Raw genomic sequence first — 24108 nt, forward strand, 5'->3', positions numbered from 1 at the left:
AGAATTGAGGGGCGCCTGGGTGGCACAGCGGTTAAGCGTCTGCCTTCGGCTCAGGGCGTGATCCCAGCGTTACGGGATCGAGCCCCACGTCAGGCTCCTCCACTATGAGCCTGCTTCTTCCTCTCCCACTCCCCCTGCTTGTGTTCCCTCTCTCGCTGGCTGTCTCTATCTCTGTCGAATAAATAAATAAAATCTTTAAAAAAATAAAATAAAAAAAATAAAAAAAATAAAAAGAAACAGTAGAATTGAAAAGATGATATAGTGATGATGTCCTCAGTGTACTAAAAGAAAATAACTGCCAACTCTGAATTTTACCCAACTGAAATGTCTTTTAAGAATGAAGCGAACTAAAAATATTTCCGATGAGCAAATAAAGTTTATTGCAGGAAACCTATACTAAAGGAGATACTAACAGTTATTCAGGCAAACAGAAAATGACCCTGATGAAAGATCAGAATACAGGAGAAAGTAAAGATTAACAAAAGTGGTAAATATGCACATACCAGTAGTTCCACTGCTGGGTATATACCCAACAACAGTTAATACGTATGTTTACCAAAAGATGGTCATAAAAGAATGTTCAGGGGCGCCTGGGTGACCCAGTCGGTTGAGCGTCCAACTCTTGATTTTGTTTCAGGTTGGGATCTTGGGGTCCTGGGATTGAGCCTCTGTGGGCCCATGCTCAGTGGGGAGTCTGCTTCTCTCCCTCTGCCCCTCCCCCCACTCATGTGCTCTCTTGTGCTCTCTCTAAAATAAATAAATCTTTAAAAAAAAAAAAAGAATGTTCATGGCACTATTCATGAAAGCCTCGACTTAAAACTACTTAGTGCCTGTCAGTCTTAGACTGGATAAATAAACTATATGGTCAATATGCCTTAGAGCCATATAACAGTTTAAGTAATATGCAACAGTATAAGTGAACCTAAAAAACAATAATGAGGAATGTAGCCAGTCTACCAAATACTACATGATGTGTGATTCCATTTATGTTGAAATATATAATAGGGAAAATGAATCTGTGATCTTAGAAATCAGCATAGTAGTGAGGTAACAAGTGCTAATGAGGATGTGGAGAAAAGGGAACCCTTGTGCGCTGTTGGTGGGAAGGTAATTGGTACAGCCGCTATGGAAAACAATGTGGAGGTTCCTCAAAAAATTAAAAATAGAACTAACATATGATCCAGCAATCCCACTTCTGAGAATATGTAAAGGAAATGAAAACAGGATCTGAAGGAGATAGCTGCCCTGCCATATTCATTGCAATGTTATTCACAACAGCCAAAACATGGGAGCAACCAAAGTGTCCATCAATAGATGAGAGGATAAAGAAGATACACATACACATGCATATATATATATATACACACACATACACAGTAGACTATCCAGCCATCCAAAGAAGGACATCTTACCATTTTCAACAACATGGATAAACCTTGAGGGGATTACGCTAAGTGAAATAAGTCAGGCAAAGATAAATACTGCATGCTCTCACTTACATGTGTAATTTAAGAAAGCCAAACTTATAGAACGGAGAGTAAAATGGTAATAACCAGGGAATAGAGGGTGGGAGCAATGGGGAGATGTTGGTGAGAGGATACGAACTGAGTAAGTTCTGGGGATCCGGTGTACCTCATTATGCTTATAGTTAATAATACTGTGTTATATACTTAAAAGTTGTTAAGAGAGTAGATCTTAAGTATCCTCACTCCAAAAAAGAAGTGATGATTATTTGACGCAATGGAGGTGTTCACTAATGCTGTAATGGTAATCATTTTGCAACATATAAGTGTATCAAATCAACACATAGCACGCCTTAAATTTACAATTGTTATATGTCGATTATATGTTATATGTCAATTATATCTCAATAAAGCTGGGGGGGATCAGAATAGTAGTTACCCTGTAGGGGTGGAGGTGCCTAGGATTGGCTCCGTGGATTACTAGGATGCTGGGATGTTCTATTTCTTGATCTGAGGGTGGGTTTCATAGCTGTATTCTGTTTGAAAATTCATGATGTACACTTAAGTGCACTTTTCTGCACATACATTGTACTTTAAAAGGTTTTTAAAAGTGGAAATATTAGTAAATGTCAGTGATTATTGAGTGTATAAAACAGTGTATTGTGTTTATAGCTAGGAAGAAATGTAGAGCAGTTAGGGCACGTAAGCTATCAGTTCATGAAATGTCAGAATTAAAGTACTTACGTTGTAGGCTCTGAAGAGATGATCCCTTCTCCCCCCCAAAAGCACTTTAATAAGCAATTTTGAAATTACAAGGGACCCAGATAAGTAAATTTAAAAGACATTTTAGTTATATCTGGGAATATTTTAAGTAGGTCCAAAATTAATTATATTGAGTTTTTCAGTAAAAATACCTTTTTAAAAATATTTTTAGACCTATTGTCTGTTTTGCTACTTCCCCTAGTGCTTGGTCTATTTCTAAACACTACTCAATTTGGCACTATCCCTTGAGGAGTATATGGCACTTAATGTGTATTGTTCCCTAGAGGACTCAGGAAAGAAAGAAAGAAATTTTCTCTTGGGACAAAATAGAAAATTAATTGAAGAAGAAAGAGTCCATATTTAAGGTATAGTTAATACTGGGAGAAAATTGTATATATAATTTTCATATTTGTTGATTACATCTTCTTAGTTTAAATACCAGTTATTATTAGCAGAGTTCATATTCTTTATGCAGCAGCTTGCATGGCTTATGTTTATATTATCATCTTGTTTATATACAGTGATATAAGCTATAGTAATCATTTTTATGCATTTTCTTCTTACGCTTTCTTTACTTCCGACTCATCATCGGTTGGCTTTTGAATTCTGTATTAAGATTTTGAAAGAAATACTCCAACAAAAAATGAATTGTATTTTTGTTATAGTCATTCTGCTGCATGGATTACAAACACTCTATCTCCATGCTTGGATAAACTCCATCAAAAGCACATTATCCTCCTACTTCTGTGGCCAGCTGCCTAATTGTATCTGCTGTAACCACACGCTGTTGGAACATGATACCAATGAAGAACAGAAATGATAAATTACTCCCTGCAGGTGATAGTGATAATGATAATTTTTAATTTCCTTCTTCCTCATAAGGTCTAGTCTGATCTTATTTCATTGGCTGCCGTCCTGTTACATACACACGATACATTTTCTTTAAAGAAATTCTCATCATACCAAAATACATGAGAAAATAATTTATTTTTATTCCAAGTCATTGTTCCTCAGATGAGCATGTGTAAAATGAACTGCATTTACCTTTGTGTGTCTGGGATAAACAAGCAAAATGTGGCTTAAAACAGATTTTTAAATACTCAATTTACACATACTGTTGAGTTCTTTTCTTCCTTTTTGTGAAATGCACAAAGAAGAAACAAACAGTTCGTTTTGAAAGACTATATTCTAATGCTTAGGAATGTTTAAGATGCACAACAAAGCTACATGCCTGAATTATTTTCCTATATATGTGGAAGATTCCCACCAAATTACAAATGTGATCAAACTATCCCAGAAGTTTGCCGAATGTGCATGTATTTTCCTTTTATTCTGTTTCCTTTTATGGTAAGCATTGTTGTTGTTCTTAATTACCACAGATTCTCCTTTCCCTCAGTCTAAGGACTTTTTAAAATTTTTTCTGACAGTGGTATAATTCAGTAAAATTTTATTTATTTAACTATGACCTTGCCTTTGCAGATTAACACAGTTCCTACAGATATTTTATTTTAATGCTTAGTTTTCCCCTCAGCGGTTCCCTTTGCCCCTGACAAGATACACATGTGGAACAAAAGAGAAATTTATTCTGTGCTCAGGCCTTATAACCTATCTGAGCTTTTTCAATACGTGCCAAGCTGTGCTCTAGTTTTACCATTGCCTGTTAGTCATCCTTTTCAATTCCCCCCCACCCCCCTACCCGCGTGGTTGTTGTTTATTCTTACATTTGAATGACTTCCACACAGAGAGTGTGAGTTCATTGAAATTAACATTTGAAAGACCTAGAGATAGCCTGTCAAAGTGATGGTAACAAGGTGGTGAAACTAATTGAAAAATAGTGGCATATTTATGTTCTCCAGCAGAATAAATAGCTTTGTCCCCAAATCAGCTGACATATTTGATTGGTTATAATGGCTTTGCAGAAATAAAAACACTAATTGTAGTTCAGTTGGGTTGTATAGACTATGATTCAAGTTTAGGGTTTTTTCCTCCTTTTTTCTTTTTTTTTTTTTTTTAGATTTTATTTATTTATTCGACAGAGATAGAGACAGCCAGCAAGAGAGGGAACACAAGCAGGGGGAGTGGGAGAGGAAGAAGCAGGCTCATAGTGGAAGAGCCTGATGTGGGGCTCGATCCCAGAACGCCGGGATCACGCCCTGAGCCGAAGGCAGACGCTTAACCGCTGTGCCACCCAGGCGCCCCTTTCCTCCTTTTTTCTAATATTTTAATTATTAACGACCACTTAGACCCTTTCCCTTTCAGTAGCATTCTGTTTGAAGGTTAATACCCATTTTGAAACCAGAAATTCCCTTTGGTTTTTTCAGAGCAAGAGTTTTCTATTTGCTCAGTTACGTGAATGTTTTTGGGGTTCTGTGGGGTTTTTTGGTTTGGATTTTTTTTTTAAGATTTTTTTATTTTATTTTAGTTTTTTTTTTTTTTTTTTTAAAGATTTTATTTACTCCTTCGACAGAGAGAGAGAGACAGCCAGCGAGAGAGGGAACACAAGCAGGGGGAGTGAGAGAGGAAGAAGCAGGCTCCCAGCAGAAGAGCCTGTCGTGGGGCTCTATCCCAGAACGCCAGGATCACGCCCTGAGCTGAAAGCAGACGCTTAACGACTGAGCCACCCAGGCGCCCCCTAAGATTTATTTATTTTAGAGAGAGAGCACAAGCAGGAAGGGCAGAGGGAAGGGATCTCAAGCCCCACGTGGGGCTTGATCTCACAACCCTGAGATCAGGACCCTGAGATCAGGACCCCAGCTGGAACCAAGAGTTGGTCGCATAAACGACTGCACCACCCAGGCACCCCAGTAATGTGAATCTTAACTGTCTGATAAGTAGATTATTTGCACATAATTTTTTACCACAGGTGAATTTCTTTTTAACTTCTCATGCTTCTGCTTCATGTGTGCTGTAGAACTAATTTTGATATTACCCTCCACCAGACATCATTAAGGAGGTAAATCTGTTTGAGTTGAAGAAACTGTGATGCATTTCAGAGGGAACTATAAAGTAAATGTGACTTCAGATTTATCTTTGTCATAGGTCCCTGCCAAATTCTCATAACCAAAGTGAATCATATCTTTCATTTTTATTTATTCGTCTTGAGGCTTAACAAACTGTTTTCTTATTACCCCAAACTACACAGTATTTCTTTCACTGTATTTTTGGGGGGTTGGAGGAAGATGAGTTTCTTCTTTGATTTTTAACTGAATTTCATAGATAGTTCAATTTGGGGACTGGAAGACCGTTCTAAAATATCTTTGTATTCTCAAATATTTCGATTTTTTAATTTTGTTGTAAACTCATGCATCAGCCTCCCTTCTTCGTTTAGACCCATGTACTCTATTATAATTACAGTTGTTCTACCAGAATAGTATTACCAGTCTGTCTTTTAGCACAGTTAAATATATGATGTTTTACTTTGTTTATTTTATACATTTCAGACTTAGGTCATTTTTCTGATGATGTTAATTGTTGTTATTATAGTAATGTTATTTTTGTATTATAGTTGGGAAAACTTGTCATTTTTTTTTCAAATTCATTTAGTTCCTATTACATATTAGATATTGCCCTAGCCCTTGGGGGTACAGAGATGAGTGACTTTTGGGTGTCACTAAGGGAACTGATAAAAGGTAATAATTAAGTTGAATGTCTTTCCATGTAATACTATAGATCATCTAACTCAAGTATTAAAAATAGTTTATTATCACAGAAGCTATTCATTTTTATGGGAAATATAAATTATAGGTAAGGATAAAGAATATGAACATTCCAAATCTATCATCCACTTTCAATAGCTTGGTGAATATCTTTTCAGATATGTACATATATATTCACATTTGTATAACATATAATAAGTGCCAATAATATATCTATTATTCTTTTTACCTAATAGTATATTGTGACTGCTTTTCCAAATTGATAAATATTTACCTATAGGATTACTTTTGATGGCCAAAATGTTATTCCATCATATGGAGGTATTATGATTTGTTAACTGGTCACCTTTTGTTGAAAATGTGGGCTAAAATTGGCATCTTACGGCTAAATCTTTGCAAGCATACTTGATAAATTTCCATAGAATAGTTTTTTGAAAGTTTAGGATTACTGGGTCAATGAGTATATGCATTATATAAGCATTTTGATTGAGTCCATAACATAAACTTACACAACAGAAGAGTGCACAAATCTTAAGTGTAGTTTGATAAAATTGCACAAAGTGAATACCCACCATGTATCCAGCAGTCAACTGAAGAAACAAAATATTCCCAGCAGCCCAGGAGCCCTCCATGTAACCCCTTTCTAGTTTCTACTGCTATTGAAGGGTAACTATTATCATGACTTACAGTAAGTTGTGCTGTTTTTAAATTTTCTATATATAGGTAGAATCATAGCATGTGTACCATTTTCTCTGTGACTTCTTTTTAATACAAATGTTTTGTCTTTTATTATGTATTGCTAAGTTCCCTCTAGAAAGGTTATTTCAGTTTATTTTCCCAGTATGCATTTTTCCCTACTAACTGTATGGATATTATCATTAAATATTTTCCCCATCATGACCAAGGAAAATTATGTCTGATTGTTTTAGTTTACTTATTTTTCTAAGTAGGTCAAACATTTTTTACATATGCTTATTATTTGATTTTTCTTTTATAAATTTCCTGCTTTGTCTTCTAATTTCTTTTGACATTGTTTTCTTACTAATTTGTAGTAGCTTAATGTACAAAGGACAGTGTCCCTTTGTTATATATATATATTGCAAGTATTCTCAGATTTCTTCAGCTTTTAATTTTGACACTAAAATTGTATTAATGTTTGTATTAAAGTATAATTAACATACAGTGTCATATTAGTTTTGGGTGTACAACACCCAAACTCCCTGCTTGGTGGGAAGTCTGCTTCTCCCTCTACTCCTCCCCCTGTTCCTGCTGTCTCTCATTCTCTCTTCTCTCTCTTTCAAATAAATCAATAAAATATTTTTTAAAAAATCAGAGCCTGTTTTTTTTGCCTCTTTGTTTTGTTTTTTAGATTCCACATATAAGTGAAATCATGTGGTATTTGTGTTTCTCTAACTTATTCCACTTAGCATAATACCTTCTATAGAGGTCCATCCATGTTGTTGTGAATGGAAAGATTTCATTCTTTTTTATGACTGGGTAATATTTCAGTGTGTGTGCTTGTACCACATCTTCTTTATCCATTCATCTATCCATGGGCACTTAGGTTGCTTCAGTATCTTGACTCTTGCAAGTAATGCTGCAGTAAACATGGGTGCATATATCTTTTCAAATTAGTGGTTTTGTTTTCTTGGGTAACTACCCAGTGAAATTACTGGATCATACAGTATTTCTATTTTTAACTTTTTGAAGAATTTCCATACTGTTTTCCACAGTGGCTGTACCAATTTCCATTCCCATGAACAGCCTAAGTGTTCTTTTTTCTTCACATCCTTGTCAACTCTTGCCCCTCTGATTCTAGCAGTTCTGATAGGTGTAAGGTAATATCTCATTATGGTTTTGATACTAAAATTTTAAACTTTTATTAAGTTTCTGCCTATGTGTGATGCTTAACAAGCCTTCTTCACATCCCAGTTTTATAAACACTTGTATATGTTGGTGGGATTTTACTCTTCCTCCTCCTAACCACCCACCAACCCCCTGCACTGATCTTTGTGATTACATGTGCATACATGGAAACCCCCCCCCCAGTGGTGTTATCATTTTTGCCTTAAGCAACCCTAAGTATTTTAAAGGAATTCAGAGGGGAAAGGTAATCTTTTATATTTACCAAGTTATATCTGATCATTTCTGTTACTTTTGATGTTTCAGGTTTCTTCTCAGTATTATTGCTCACCATCCTGAAGAACTGCCTTTAACATCTCTTCTAAAAAATCTTTTGTCAATGAATTCTTTTAGTTTTCCTTTACTTGAAAATGTCTTTATTTTGCCTTCATTCCTGAAGGATATTTTTGCTGGATATAGAATTTTGAAAGGTTTTTCCTGCTCCAGTATTTTTTTTCTTTCCCATCTAGACCTCCAGTTACATGTATGTTAGGTGCACAGGTCCCTGAGGCTCTTGCATTTTATTTCAATCTTTTCCCCCTGATTTTTCAAATTAGATACTTTCTATTGATCTATCTTCACATTCACTGATTTTTTTTTCCTCTCTCTCTGTCTGTCATCTCCATTCTGCAGTTCAGCCCACGATGGTTTTTTGTTTCATTTATTGTGTTTTTTAATTCTAAAATTTCCATTAGGGTTTTTTTTTTTTTTTGGTAGTTTCTTTTTCTTTACGAGAATTCCTATCTTTCACTTCATTTCCATATGTTTTCTGTAACCTCATTTCTATTACCTTACAACGGCATAGTTATAATTCCTGTTTTAAAGTCTTTGTCTCATCGTCCCAGCTTCTGGGTCATCCCACAGTTGGCATGTGTGGATTATCTCTTTTCTTAAAAGTTAAAGACATTTTCCTGGTTCTCTGTATGTTGAATAATTTTGGATTGTGTTCTGGATGTTTTGCATGTTATGTTGTGTGTACTCTCGGTCCTGTTACAATCATCTGGAGCATGTTGATGTTGGGTGTGAGCAGGCAGTCAACCAAACGTACGTTCTGTCAACCGTGTCTGGGCAGGCAGTGGTTCACATCTCAGTCTCATTCTCTAAACGTGTGCTATAGTGTTTTGGGCTCTCATGCACATATGCTGTTTAGTGATTAGTCTGACTTGTATAGGTTTTTCAAATCTCTGTTTTGTTCTCGAGATCTTTGCTTGTTGGTTTTAGGTTTTTGAGACCTGTGCCAGTGATTGAGATTTTAGTTCCATTCTCTCAGCCTTTGTTATGTTGATTTGGATCTCACCTGTAGTTCAGAGGTCAGGCTGAGACTTGTGCAGGTTCATACAAAGAATTAGGGTTCCTCTCCTCCCCCATATGTATCTCACATTCTCCATTTTTTTCAGTTGAAAATTATTAGTTCTATCTAAGTTTAGTTATTCACTGATTTCATTAAGTGTCCTGACTACATAATAAGACTAGTTGAATTTAGGAAACTGAAAACTGAAAATTTTAACTAAAATTTATTTAAAGAGAACCTGCTATATGACAGACCTGTGCTAGGTAAGGGGCACAACAATATGAATTACACGTAGGCTTTGTTCTTAAAAACACTGCCATCTGGTAGCGCAACTAACTATACGGTACAATGGTAAATGGTGAGTACTGTAATAGAATTGCATATAATAAGCACATTCTCTCAGCAAATATTAATTGTGTACGATGGGCCAGGCACTGCTCTGGACACTGGTGAACAAGACTGGCATACGGGAATAAATTTAAGAAAGTAGTTAAATTAGTCTCTGGAGGGATACCAGGAAATCAACTGAAAGAAGTCATGTTTTATAAATGTTCTGATTAATTACATGGTTTTCTATAATAATCTGTATCTGAGTACTGCATTGCTTTATATTTGTCTGACAGTATTATAAATAGTATTTTGATTCTGTCTTGGTATCTAAAATATAATGAACCTCAGTGTTAAGTATTGAACTTGTTTTGGGCCCAATCCGTATTAACCTCACAGATCAATAAAACTTCACATTCTCAACCAAAGCAGCAGAGTACACAAATTAGCTTTATAGTGATTTTTCAATAATTGGCGTCCTATTTTTAACACTTTATATGCTTTTTTTAATGCCAGTTTTAAAAATAGATTAAGCTAATTCCATTAGCGAAAGAAAAAAGGATGGCATCACTTAAATTTTAAACAAAAAGAAATGAAAGTTACATGTCCTCATCTGAGTATTCATCTTTTAGAGACCTTTTTGTGCTATCACAGTATCCCTTAGAGTTACCTCAGAGGTTCTCCTTTGGGTATTGGCTTAAACATAAATTTTATTTGAGTACTATTATATATTTTTAGCTTATCTTCAGGAAAAAAATGTGACATTTAAAAATGCCTTTGATCTCATCACAAAAATATTCATAGTAGGTTGCTTTAAAATCGGACGCACAAGATCAGAAGAAATTACATGAGGTCTTCGTGTAAAAGAGCGTGCTGAAGTTACTGCGGTGTCACCGACCACCCTAAAACTGGGCACCTTGGAGTCACAGTCATTTAGATTTATTTGTGTATGGTTCTGCAGTCTGGACTGGACTTACCCTCTAGTTCTTCTGCTGGTCTCTCCTCGGGTTTCTTATGCTGCTGCAGTTGTCTGGTTTGACTGGAGCAAAGAGGTACAAGATGGCTCAGCTCGCACAGCGGCCTCTCTTCGGGAGAGCACGGGTCAGCGAGGGGCTGCCTGAGGCCTCTTCCTTAATGTGGTCTCTCACTTTTCAGTAGTCTACCACAGTCATTTCTCTAATAAAACACATATTGATTGTTTGATTAGCCTTGTCGCCCTTATTTTTATATCGTTTCTGTGGGGGAAAGCCACATTATATTACTTTATTTTTAATGTAACATCTTTTCTAGGAAAATATAATGACCTGTCGTAAGTTTAAGAGGTGTCTAGTCTTTGAAATGGTTTCTTTTTGCCATGTCTTGAAAGACCGAATAATTAATTATTATGTCATGTAATTAGTTTAATAATTATTCATATTCCTTTTTTTAAAAACAGGCAATTGCTGGCTACTTTGATATATATTTTGAGAAGAATTGTCACAGCAGGGTAAGTGTCATGAGTTTTCTCATAAGAATTAATTATGTGAAGGGGCGCCTGGGTGGCTCAGTCGTTAAGCGTCTGCCTTTGGCTCAGGGTGTGATCCCGGCGTTCTGGGATCGAGCCCCACATCAGGCTCTTCTGCTAGGAGTCTGCTTCTTCCTCTCCCACTCCCCCTGCTTGTGTTTCCTCTCTCGCTGGTTGTCTCTGTGAAATAAAATCTTTAAAAAAAAAAAAAATTATGTGAAATACATTATATTTTATTTGTGTGCCCCAAGGTGTTTGATCATAAGCATTTTGCTGTTGTAAGCCATTGGAGCTCGTATTGGATGTAGTAGATTAATGTTGTAGTAGATTGTAGTAGCATGATATTAAAAACCCTGTACTTCAGCAGATACTTTTGAACTCTACCAATGCAGGTCATGTTCTCCACGGGCCCCCAGAGTGCTGGAACACACTGGAAACAAACAGTATTTCTATTGGAAAAGCCATTTTCAGTGAAAGCAGGTGAGAAAGAAAAGTAAAGGGAGAGAAATGTCTTAGTCATTTTGAAGTAAACAATATTCCTTCATTCTACAATGACTTTTTAGGTGCCACTGTATTTGAAGCAATATAACAGATGCTAAGTAAGATAGGATGTTCTTAGAGCTACATAAATTTTAGATGGCATATCATTTCATTAAAGTAGCGATTTAGGGGCACCTGGGTGGCACAGTGGTTGGGCGTCTGCCTTCGGCTCAGGGCGTGATCCTAGCGTTCTAGAATTGAGCCTCGCATCAGGCTCCTCCTCTGGGAGCCTGCTTCTTCCTCTCCCACTCCCCTCTCTCTGTCAAATAAATAAATAAAATCTTAAAAAAAAAAAAATAAGTTGTAGAGCAGAGTGCTAAAGAAGACATGCTAATCCAGAAATCTACACACAATGTCCCCTTGAGTTTTAGATGAGGACTCAGAAGTAGGATGAAATGCCTGAGGTCAGGCAAAGCATTTAAGGCAGCTATGAACAAATAGTTCTCAGAGCGTACATGGGGCTGTGGGGTATTTGAGTTTCCAGCCAGCTAGAGTGGGGAGTCCTTGTGGACTGTCTTCAGTCCAGAAGGACCAGAACTTCATACTGGGAATAAACTATCCCTAAAGTAAAGGCTAACCTTCATGCTCCTTAAGAAAGCTTAAAAACAAGCCTTGAAAGAAAAAAACAAAAAACGACCCAAGTAACTTTATTGGCAGCACAGGAAAACAAAAAACACTGAACAATATATCATCATGGCCAAAACTTTCAGTCAGGCATTGAATGCAGGAAAATGTCAGTTGATAGAAACAGACCCAGAAATGAAATTAGCCCACAAGCATGTTGAAACATATTATAACTACTTTTACATGAGAAGATATTTAAAATCCAAATAGAACTTCTAGAGATGGAAATTATAATATCTGAAGTGAAAATGTCATTCAGTGCAGTTAACAGAAAAAAATGTCTGCTCTTGAAGATGCAGCATTACATTGTATCCAGAATGAAGCACAGAGAGAGAAAAAAGTTTTTTTAAAAAATGAATATATCCACAGTATCCTGTAGGAAAATATAAAGCACTCGATTTAAATGTGATAAAAGAAGTCCCTGAAAGAAGCAGGGGCAGAAAATACATTTGAAGATACAATAATGGCCAAATTTTTCTCTCATTTGATAAAAGCTACAAACCACAGATTGAAGAAACTCAGTGAACCCTAGGTAAGATCGATACAAAGAAAACAACACCATGACATATCGTAAACAAATTGCCAATAAATAGTGATAATAATATAAAAAGTCTTAACATGAATCAAAGAAAAATGAAACGGAGGAAAAAAGAAAGAATAACTTCAGAATATTCTTCAGAAACTATGTAAGCCAGATGATAAATGACATTTTCCAAGTGCTAAAAGAAACTGTGAACCTAGATTCCATATTTACAATAAATATATTTCAGAAGTGAAGGCTAAATAAAACTTTTCCAGAAGAAAAACACTGCAAGAATTCATCTCCAGCAGACCATCAATACAAGATAAAGTAAGTTTCTCAAGTGAAAGGAAGATATCACCAAGTGGAAGCTTGAATCTAAACAAACGAATGGGAAATGTCAGAAATAGTAATGTATGAGTTCATAAAAAAGACTTTGTTTTCTCATTTTTTAATTTTGTAAAAGATAATTGACTTTTTAAAGCAAAAATGTATTACAGGTTTCAAAACTTATAGAGACATAAAATGTATGGCAGTGATCAAAAAAGTTAATAAGAAAATGGAAATACATTAGGTTCTTACACTGTACATGAAGCAATTTAATGGTAAATTATGATAAATACGTATGTTGTAAATGTTGGAGGAACAGATAAGAAAAAGTTTCATTTAAGCCACAAAATATAGCTAATAAGCTAGTGGTGAAGATAAAACAGAATCTCAAGAAAAAGATTTAGTTCAAAAGATACAAACATAAAGAAATAGAAAACAAATGTTATGGGGCACCTGGGTGGCTTGGTTGAGTATCTGCCTTCCGCTCAAGTCATAATCCCAGGAATCTGGGATTGAGGCCCCCCACCCCCACCCTGGGCTTCCTGCCGCTTCTCCCTATCCCTCTGCTGCTCCCCCTACTTGTGCACGCACGCGCACACTCTCTCCCTCTCTCTCTCTGTGTGTCAAATAATAAAATTAAGAAAAAAGAAAACAAATGGTATGATGGTAGACGTAAATTCAAACACTGATAATTACATTAAAAATGAATGGTCTGTACATCCACATAATGGAATATTGAGTGCTAAAAAGAAACTATGATGCTATGAAATGACTTGGAGGAATCTTAAATGTATATTACTAAGTGAAAGGAGCAAATCTGAAAAGGCTACACAGAGTGTGATTCCAGCTATATGACTTCTGGGAAAAGCAAAACTGTAGAGACACTGAAAAAAACAGTGGTTGCGAGGGCAAGGGATACAGATAAGCAGAGCACAGAGAATTTTTAGGGCAGTGAAAATAAGCTCTCTCACCAAATGCAGCTTGAATAAACCAGAATGCAGGGAACAGCTATTTGAGATCTCTGAAAAGTAAATTATAGCAGATATATTGGAGAAGACCAGAATTCGAATACCCTGAACTGGTAATACATTTATGATTTGTTTGCCTCCAATATCCCCCAGTCTGGTCTCGAGACAGCGTGAAACCAGAAGGAAGGCATCAGCGCAGACTAACTAGCTCGTCTCATTCCAACTTGAGGAATGGGGAAAGGATCTCCTGATGCTTAGAGAAAGAAATCCCCATTTTTCTTTTGTATTTTTCTCTTTGTTCTCTTATAACCTAGCCCCCAGATAACCCCATAGTGTCAGCAGTGGGGACCCACAAACACCTTAAACTCTGAGGGATGGTAGGTAAATGAGTGGGTGTGGCTGTGTTCCAGTTAAACTTTATTCACAAAAACAGGCAGTCAGCCTCAAAGCCTTCCATAAAACAAATCTCCAGGCACAGATTGCTTCAGTGCAAATTCTTCCAACCACTTCAAAAAGAAATAACACCAGTTCTATACAGTCTCTTCCAGAAAATGGAAGAGAACTAATTTTATAAGGGCCTTGATACCAAAAACCAGACAAAAATTGTACAAGAAAATTAAACTACAGAACATCTTTCATAAATATAGATGCACAAATTGTCAACAAAACACTAGCAAGTTGAATCCAGCAATATTTTTAAAAAAGAACAATACACTATGACCAAGTGGGGTTTAGTGCAGGAACCCAAGACTGATTCAATAATATAAAATTCAAAAATATTTCAGAATCATTTAATAGTCATCCTTGCTAACAGTCTAAAGAAGAAAAACCACATGGTCACATCAGTGGAAGCAAAAAAAGCATTTGACAAAATTCAGTATCTATTCATGATAAATACTCCTAGCATACTAGAAATAAAAGAGAACTTCCTGAACCTGATAAAAGGCATCCACACAAAGTCCACATCTAGCATCATACTAAATGGAGCAAAACTGAATGCTTTCCCTCTGTTTGGGACAAGGCAAGAATGTTCACATTCACCACTCCTATTCTCTCATATTGGAGGTCTTAGCCGGTGTGAAAAGGAATGAAAAAAGGAGTAAAAGTCATTGGAAAGGAAGAAATAAAAGTCATTATTTATAAATAACATGATTGTGTCCACAGTAAATTCTAAGGAATCTACAAAAGAACTACAGAACTAGTAAGAGAATTTTAGCAAGATAGAAATTGACAGGCTGGGGAAAAGAAAAAATTGACAGGCTGATTCTAAAATTTGTATGCAAATGCAAAAGACCTGGAGTCACCAAGCAATTTTCCAAAGAATCATATTGGAATCTTTATACAATGTGATTTCTAAACTTATTAAAAAGTTATATTAAACCAGACAGCAAGGTTATTATACTATAGATAGACATAGAGTTTAATATAACAGAGAATCCAGAAATAGACCTACTTTTGTAGAATTGATTATATTTTTCCAAAGGGTTCAGTGTAATTCAATGGGAAAATGATAGTCTTTTCAAGAAATGGTGCTTAGGACAACTAAATATTTGTACAGGAAAATAATCTCAATGCTTACCTCATACTATATCCAAGAACCAACTCTAAATGGGTCATGTACCTAAATATAAATGTATAAAACTATAAAACTTCTAGAAGAGAACATAAGAGAGAACCTTTGAGACCTGGGGTAGGCAAAAGTTTACGAAGGTGAGAGAATGGCAGAACTCATTGAACTGCACGTGTAAAATGTTTACATTTTACTGTATGTAAATTATGCCTTAGTAAAGTTAATTAAAAAAAAAAACTCTCACTGGACTGTCAATATTTCCAGGATAAAATCCAAATTCCTTACCATGACCCTTTACAATCTGACCATTTTTCATCATTTCCGATGCTACTCCACTGTGTTACATTCCACATCATAAGCCCATCATATGCTCCAGCTCATATGGACTTATAGAGACTGCTCACTTTTTAGCTAACTTTTCCATCTTTTCTTACTCCTTGCCTTTGTCTAAGATATTCTGCCAAGAAAGCTGTTTTGACCTCTTTCACCTTAGAAAATTAATTGCTGTCTTCTTTGTTCTCCTAGATCAATTCATGCATACATCTGTGTTACCACATCTCAGTATGTTGTGATAAAGGGTTCTGATAGATGATGAGTTATTTGTCTTTCACGCCTTTTGATCTGATGTAGTATTTGTCATATTGTAAATATTTTGCTGATTATACAAATAACTATAGTAATATGCATTGTCATTGAAATCTCATTTCCTCTAATCACCTTGGATGACATCATGCCAGAGGCATTTACTGGCTCTTTTATTTGCTTGTCCCATTTTGTCAACTCTCATGTTCTCAAAAATTTTATCCTACTATTGAACTTGAGTAGATTGATATTTAAATTTATCTTGGCATTGTTGAAGAGTTCTCTGTAGTTGGGTTTAATTAAAACTAAAAGTAGTTTTGGACTCATCCTGCTCTAAAATTATTAGATAAAATTAAGTAAAGCCAAGAGTGTCTAATCAAAATAATTTACTGTGTGTATAAACCTTGTCTTAGTATCCAGAAAGTAATATGATAAGGTTTTTTAAATAAAATATTATAAATATGCCTTTCATCATGCGGCCTAGATTGTGGGGCATGGGGGCGGGTGTGTGAATATCTTCAATAATGGTAATCTCTTTTTCCACCCTTCAGGGTGGACTTGATATTTAGAAAGTAAGAAAAGATGTTCTGTGAATAAGGAATTTCTCAGACTAAGAATTGTACATTTGGCCAAAAGCAAAATGGAACTATAAAATAATGAGCCTAGTTTGTTTTGTTTTGGTGTTCAGGTTTTTTTGTTTGTTTGTTTTTTATTTTATTCACAACCTAGATCTAAAAATATTTCAGAAGAAATGCGGTCAACATTTGAGCACTTCCAGCATTCTGGGAGTAACAAACCCCCCTCCCAGAATGAATACTTTTAAAGTAGTTAAAGATCACTTACTTTAAATTTTAAATTCAATGTGTTTGTCCCCTTTCCTTTAATGTACAATTTTTTACTGTACAAACTTATATGGCAGTGTTTACTTTAAAAATCCAGATCTTTTTCATGTAATTTGGCTTTGAAAATATGACTAAAATCAGGCTATTTATTTTTCTTTCTCTATATGTATCTAGTAAGCTTTTATATGATGGAAAAATCCATTTCTCCTTTTTCTTTCATTCTTTAAGCTGTAATACTGATAATAATGATTTTTAAATTTTCCCCCTTCTGGGGAAATGAAATTTCATTGCTCTGGAAGAAATTAATTTTAAAAAGCCACTAGAACAGAATTGAATGAAATCAATTTTGTTCTTGATTGAACTGCAACACTGCTTTGTGGTACTAATGGCCGTCTGCTGGTGATAAAAACAAGGTGATACAGCTCAGCTCCACTGAGAGTGTCCTTTGCAGCTCTCACCACAGTATACACGCTTAACAGCATCAGTCATTTTATATCTATTTGACACTGATTAATTACTATACTCCATTCTGGTATTACAGCCACTGCCTTGGCACTTTTGTCAGGCCTAAACAATTGACAGGAGTTCAGCAGTATGAATTATGTATTTATTACTGTGACCCTTCATGCTATTTAATTAACTTAAATAATTGCTGTTTGTGCCCTCATTTAGAATTTAAGATTATTATAGAAATAGTTACTTTGCTTGTTTTTCATTTTAAGACATGAAAATTATCATACTAACTTCTAAGGTAATTACTGTTACAACTTTTTAATTATTCATTTATATATAACATTTAATTATTCAAATGTTTTATTTAATATTGGTGCTTAAAATTTTTTCTTTCATGGAAATTTAACAAAAGTATCCATTACTAGTTCATTTTGACTTGTGCTATATTTCTAAGTTGAGGACTACATAGAACTCTTAAATGTATCGTTTAAACTTGAAGAATTTGATGACCTGCTTCATAAGCTCCGTAGAACATTTCCATTTTGACCCTATCCTAAGGATTAAATAAAGCGTTTACAAACAAGCCAGCTTACATTTTTTTAACACCTTCAAGGCACTTAAATCAAACCGCTGCAGCCATTAGAGGATGTGCACTAAAAAGAAACATTTGTAACAATATCTCATATACATCAAAAAAGTCATTAACTTGAAGGCACAAAGGATTTTTTTTTTTAGATGGTGGTTAAACATTTGAAATAATACCCATCACTACTGATAATCCCTGAAATGCAATCAAAGCAGTCAGATTCTGGTGGTTGCTTAAATAACAAAAATATTTTTATTGTTTTCTTTTGCTCATTTTTTTGTTTGGTTTCTAGTAATACCCAGTGTTGATGAAGATGGCAGGAGTGTGAAACCGGAATATACTTTATGCCTTTTTTGAAAGTATTCCACTTCTGATCATTCATCCTAAGGAATCAAATCAAAATTCACTTTTTAAAAAATATTTGCTATTCTAAGAAGTGAAAGTAATAGTGCTTTAAGTTGCCTTTTTTTTTTTTTTAAGATTTATTTATTTATTTTGGTGGGGGCAATGCAGAGGGAGAGAATCCTTAAGCAGACTTCTTGCTGAGCGTGGAGCCCAACAGGGGGCTCAGTCCCACTACCCATAAGATTACAATAGGAGCTGAAACCAAGAGTCAGGCACCTAACCAACTGAGCCATCCAGGCGCCCCAAGTTACTTTTCTTTCTTTAGAGTATCTTGCTTTGCAAGATACACAATTTTGTTTTCATTTTTGTATAATCAAGTCTTTAACCTTTTTCTTTTGGTTTCTGACTTCAGTTTGATACCAAAAAAGATTATATTACTATATTTACACATTTGTGTTGCATTCTTTCCTTAGTGACTTAAAATGCCCTACTTAACCATGAACTAAATTGCCATAATGGATCTTTTGGTTTCTCTACTATAGTCCATTTATCTATGAATCAGTTTATTCCTAAGCCACCACATTTGTTAAACAGTTTTATTCCATAATTTACATACAATAAAAATTCACATATCATCATTGTATACTTTGATGAGTTTTGACAAATGTATGCACCATCCTAATCAAGATAAAAAATATTTACATCACTCTAAAAAGTTTCCTCCTTGATCGCCTATGTGGTTAGTCATTCCCAGTTCCAATCCCCAGACCAAGACCACCAGTGATCTGCTTTCTGTCACTATATCTTAGTATTACTAACACTAAAGTATTGGTATTCTTTTAAAATGTTATACTTCTTTGCTTAATGTATTTTGAGGTTCATCTGTGTATCAGTAGTTTGTACCTTTTTATTCTTTTTTTTTTTTTTTTAAGATTTTATTTATTTATTTGACAGCGAGAGAGAGACAGCCGGCGAGAGAGGGAACACAGGCAGGGGGAGTGGGAGAGGAAGAAGCAGGCTCTCAGCAAAGGAGCCTGATGTGGGGCTCGATCCCAGAACGCCAGGATCACGCCCTGAGCCGAAGGCAGACGCTCAACGACTGAGCCACCCAGGCGCCCCTGTACCTTTTTATTCTTAAATAACATTCCTTTATATGACCGTACCACAGTTTACTTACCACATTCACCTGCTGCTAGACTTTGGGTTGTTTCCAGGTAGGGGCCATTATGAATGAAGTTGCTACAAACATTCATGTAAAAACATGTCTTTGTGTGGACATACATTTTCATTTCTCTTGGGTAGATACCTAGGAGAGGAATTATTAGGTCTAGGGTAAGTGTATGTTAAACTTTATAGGAAACTAGCAAATTTTTTCAAAATCAATGTATTATTCAACGTTCCTACCACCATGGTGGGTTCAGCTGCTCCACATCGTTGTCAGCACTTATAAAAAAGGTCGGCCATTTTAATTTGTCGTTCTTTTGTCTGTGGAGCAATAGCTGTCCTTTTAGTTAGCATTTGCCTGATGACTAATGATGTTGAGCACCTTTTCATATGTTTATTGGTCATTTGTATATTTTGTGTGTATGAGATGTCTGTTAAAAGTATTTTGCTGAATTCTTAATTGGGGTGTTTGTCAACTTGCCGAATGAATTAAAAGAATCTTTATATAGGTACAAGTTCTTTGTCAGATATATGTGTTGCTAATATTTTTATCCCAATTCCCAGCATGTCTTTTTATTTTCTTAATATCTTTTAAAGTTTGTATTTTTGTGTCCTAATTAAGAAATCTTTGCTACCCTTGGGGCGCCTGGGTGGCTCAGTGGTTAAGCATCTGCCTTCAGCTCAGGTCATGATCCCACGATCCTGGGATTAAGGCCCACATTGGGCTCCCTGCTCAGCGGGAAGCCTGCTTCTCCCTCTCCCACTCCCCTTGCTGATGTTCCCTCTCTCGCTGTGTCTCTCTGTCCAGTAAATAAATAAAAATCTTTAAAAAAAGAAAAGAAATCTTTGCTACCGTAATATCATAGAGTTTTTCATATAGTTTCTTATAAAAATGTTATAGTTTTGCCTTGTACATTTATTTATTTATTTTATTTATTTGACAGAGATAGAGACATCCAGGGAGAGAGGGAACACAAGCAGGGGGAGTGGGAGAGGAAGAAACAGGCTCACAGCGGAGGAGCCTGATGTGGGGCTCGATCCCACAACACCAGGATCACACCCTGAGCCGAAGGCAGACGCTTAACCGCTGTGCCACCCAGGCGCCCCTGCCTTGTACATTTAGGTCTATAACGTATTTCATGTTAATTTTAAGGGTAATAGTTCAGTTTTTCCAAAATGTATATTAGGTTGTTTCTTCATAATTTCTTGAAAAGTCTGTCCTTTTCCAATTTAATTACTTGGCTTCTTAGTCAAAAATTAATTGACCATATATGGATATGTCTATTTCCGAGCTGTTTTGTTCCATTGATCTATGTGTCTGTCCTTATGCCAGTTAGACACTGTCTTCAAAAGATGATGTTAAGTCCTCAGACTTCGTTCTTTTTCAAACTTGTTTTCATTATTCTAGAGCCTTTAAACTGCCATATAAATTTTAAAATCAAGTTGTTAATTTCTACCCAAAACAGCCTGCTAGGATTTTGATTGGAACTGTTTTGATTCTATAGATTACCTTGCAGAGAGCTGACATCTTAACAGTATTGTTTGTGTCTTTCATCCACAAGCAGAATGTATGTCCCCATTTATAGTTGACCCTTGAACACTGTGGCCAACCTCCTCTACAGTCAAAAATCTGCATGAAACTTCTGACTCCCCAAAGTGTTAACTACTGATAGCCTCCTGTTGACCAAAAACCTTTCCAATGACATAAACAGTTGATTAATACTTACTTTATATAGATACTATATACTGTATTCTTACAGTAAAGTAAGCTAGAAAAAAATGTTAAGAAAATCACAAGGAGGGGTACATGCGTGGCTCAGTCAGTTAAGTGTCTACCTTCAGCTCAGGTCATGATCCCAGGGTCCTGGGATCGAGCCCCACATCGGGCTCCTTGCTGTTTCTCCCTCTTATTTTGCCATTCCCATGCTCTCTCTCTCAAATAAATAAATAAAATATTTAAAAAGAAAGAAAGAAAATCATAAGGGAAAATGCATTTACAGTACTTTATTCATCAAAAAAATACACAATTAAGTGGACCTATGAAATTCAAATCTGTGTCATTCAGGGGTCAACTGTACTTTGATTATCTTTAGCACTATTTTGTAGTTTTAAGTGCCTAAACATTGTACATATATTGTTACATTTATCTCAAGTACTATATGCTCTTTTTCTGATGCTGTTGTAAATGTTCATGGGCTTTTATTTCAATTTTAAATTCTAATTCTACATTGCTAGCACATAGAAGTGAAATTTTCTGTCTTAAGATTGTTAAACCATCTTACAGTTCTAGTAGGGTTTTTTGCATATTAGGATTTTCTATGTATAAGACCATGTGATCTGCAAATAAAGACTGTTTTGCTTCTTTCCCCCCCAATCTATATCATTATTTATTCCCTCCCCCACACCTTCATTCCCTGACTAGAACATCCAATAGGTTACTAATTAGAGGTGGTCAGAATAATCATCCTTATCTCAGTTCCAGTCTTAGGAAGAACACATTCAGTCTTTCACCATTAAGAATGTTATCTGGAGTGGGGCGCCTGCGTGGCTCAGTGGGTTAAGTGGCCGACTCTTGATTTCTGTTCAGGTTGTGATCTCAGGGTCCTGGGATCGAGCTCCTTGCTCAGTGTGGAGTCCGCTGGAGATTCTCCCTCTCCCTCTCCCTCCATCCCTCCTCCTGCGCGTGTATGCGCTGTCTCTCTCTCTAAAATAAATAAACCTTTTTTTTTTAAGAATATTATCTGGAGTTTCTCATAGATCCTTCTATCAGCTTGAAGATTCCTTCTATTGCTAGGTTGCTGAAAGTTGTTATAAATTAGTTTTGTCAGGTGTTTTTTCTGTATTTTATGAGACAGTAGTACTTTTCTCTTTAGTCAAAGGATTTTTGAATCTTTGTTTATGAGGGATATTTGATAGTGTGCTAAGTCTTCCATATTCTTTTTGGTTTTCGGTCTAGTTGTTACTGCAATTATTGGCAGAGGAGAGGTGAAATTTCCAATGATAATTGTGGGTTATCTGTGTCCTGTGGTTCTGTCAGATTTGCATCATGCATTTTGAAGCTGTGTAGTCATACAGTCATACATAAAAGTCAGCGCGTCTCTCTATGAATTGAATGATCATTTTGAAATCTCTTTATCTCTGGTTATATAGTTTTTCCTGAAGTCGTCTTTGTCTGAAATTAATACTGCCATTTCAGACTCTCTATGATTAATATAGAATTACATTATATAGAATATTATATAGAATATTTCTCCTTCCCTTTACTTTGACCCTGTCTTTATATTCAAAGTATATTGAACACATTACAGTTAATGTTGTTATCTGTGATACTAGATGTAATTCTGTCACTCGCTGTTTGTTTTTTCTATATCTACCCCTGTCATTTATTCCTTTTCTCCTTCTTACATTTTTTTTGATTGAATACTCTTTATTATTTCGTTTTATCTCCACCCTTGGCTAATTAACTACGTGTGTCGGGTTTGTTTTTTGTAATTGTTGCTCTAGAGTTCCGTCATGCCTCTTTAGCTTTCCAGACTACCATCAAACATGAGTACACCATTTCATTTTTAGTTTAAGGCTCTCCGTAATTTACTTCGATTTACTCCCTCCAATCCTTTGAGCTATTGTTATAAAAATTTCACTTCCCCAAATGGTGTTATACATGGATTATCTCCTAATACATTGTTGTAGTTTGTGCTTTAAATATTCAGTTATGTTTTAAGTTAATTTTAAAATTTTTCATTTTTTTAGGTCTACTTTGTTCAAAAATTAAACATAAAATTGCCCTAAAAATTGAATCTACTGATTTTTTTCAAAATGAATGAAACATCTCACAATAAAAGAAAAGTACTAGGTATACGTTATTACTTTTCTGCTAGACCGCATTCCTTGAATTCTTAAACACGTCTTTTGCCTTTCTTCTATAGGTGAAGCCTTGAAAGGAAAGATCACAGTCCACAAGAATAAGAAAGATCCACGTTCTCTCATTGTGACCCTCACATTGAATAATTCAACCCAAACGTATGCTCTGCAGTGAAACGGCTACAAAAGCACAACTTGCGGGTTTTAGTATGGGGGTGGGTTGTGGGTAGGGGGTGGAGAGAGGGGGTTTTATATGAGCATGTGGTTGATGGATCCTTTCCTAATGAGTCTCCTCCGTACGAGAAACACATGGTAGGAATCTGACACAGTTCAGCTAAGGAAGGGAACAGCAGATCCAGTGGGCCACCTGCATCATCTCAGTCTCGGAAGTCTGGTCAGCAAAATTTCACTAAATGTAGCAGTTACATAGAGTTTAGCTATACTGAAAATCATTTAAATAGGCCTAAATTTGAAACAGAGATGTTGTTTTTAATGTTTCTTACTATAAATTTTAAACACTAGTAACTGGTTAGTTGTTTGGATAATGTTTTATTAAACTAGTAACTATGCACACGCTCTTGTACATTTTTTGCAGATTTCTACTCAGGAGTAGTTTTTAATTGTGTTATTTGCTAGAATATCAGAATATAATTAAAGAGCAACCGGGAGGGACTAAAAAATGGAAAAGAATGTCTCACAAGTCATATTTTAGAGACGGCTTAGGTGATTATCTTCTAGTTCTGAACTTCTCATTTTGTAGCTTCTTTTCTCTTTGCAAATATTCTTTCGCCATACAGTTTTCTAGTACTGCCCAGGAA

The 24108-nt window shown here is 35.6% G+C and overlaps 1 protein-coding gene across 1 annotated transcript in view; it reads left to right on the forward strand.

Moving 5' to 3' along the window:
* The window catches only part of PRMT3 (protein arginine methyltransferase 3), a 122758-nt gene extending 98897 nt beyond the window's left edge, over window positions 1–23861 (forward strand). The window contains exons 14-16 of the mRNA XM_045808612.2: window positions 10837–10887; window positions 11298–11385; window positions 23356–23861. Of these exons, the coding sequence (XP_045664568.2) occupies window positions 10837–10887; window positions 11298–11385; window positions 23356–23465 (249 nt within the window). The 3' untranslated portion in view covers window positions 23466–23861. The remainder of the gene's footprint in view (window positions 1–10836; window positions 10888–11297; window positions 11386–23355) is intronic.
* Window positions 23862–24108: the final 247 nt, after the last annotated feature.

This window comes from Ursus americanus, chromosome 24, assembly GCF_024610735.1.
Source record: "Ursus americanus isolate L20-20 chromosome 24, mUrsAme1.1.p, whole genome shotgun sequence".
In the NCBI taxonomy this organism is placed as follows: Eukaryota; Metazoa; Chordata; class Mammalia; order Carnivora; family Ursidae; genus Ursus; species Ursus americanus.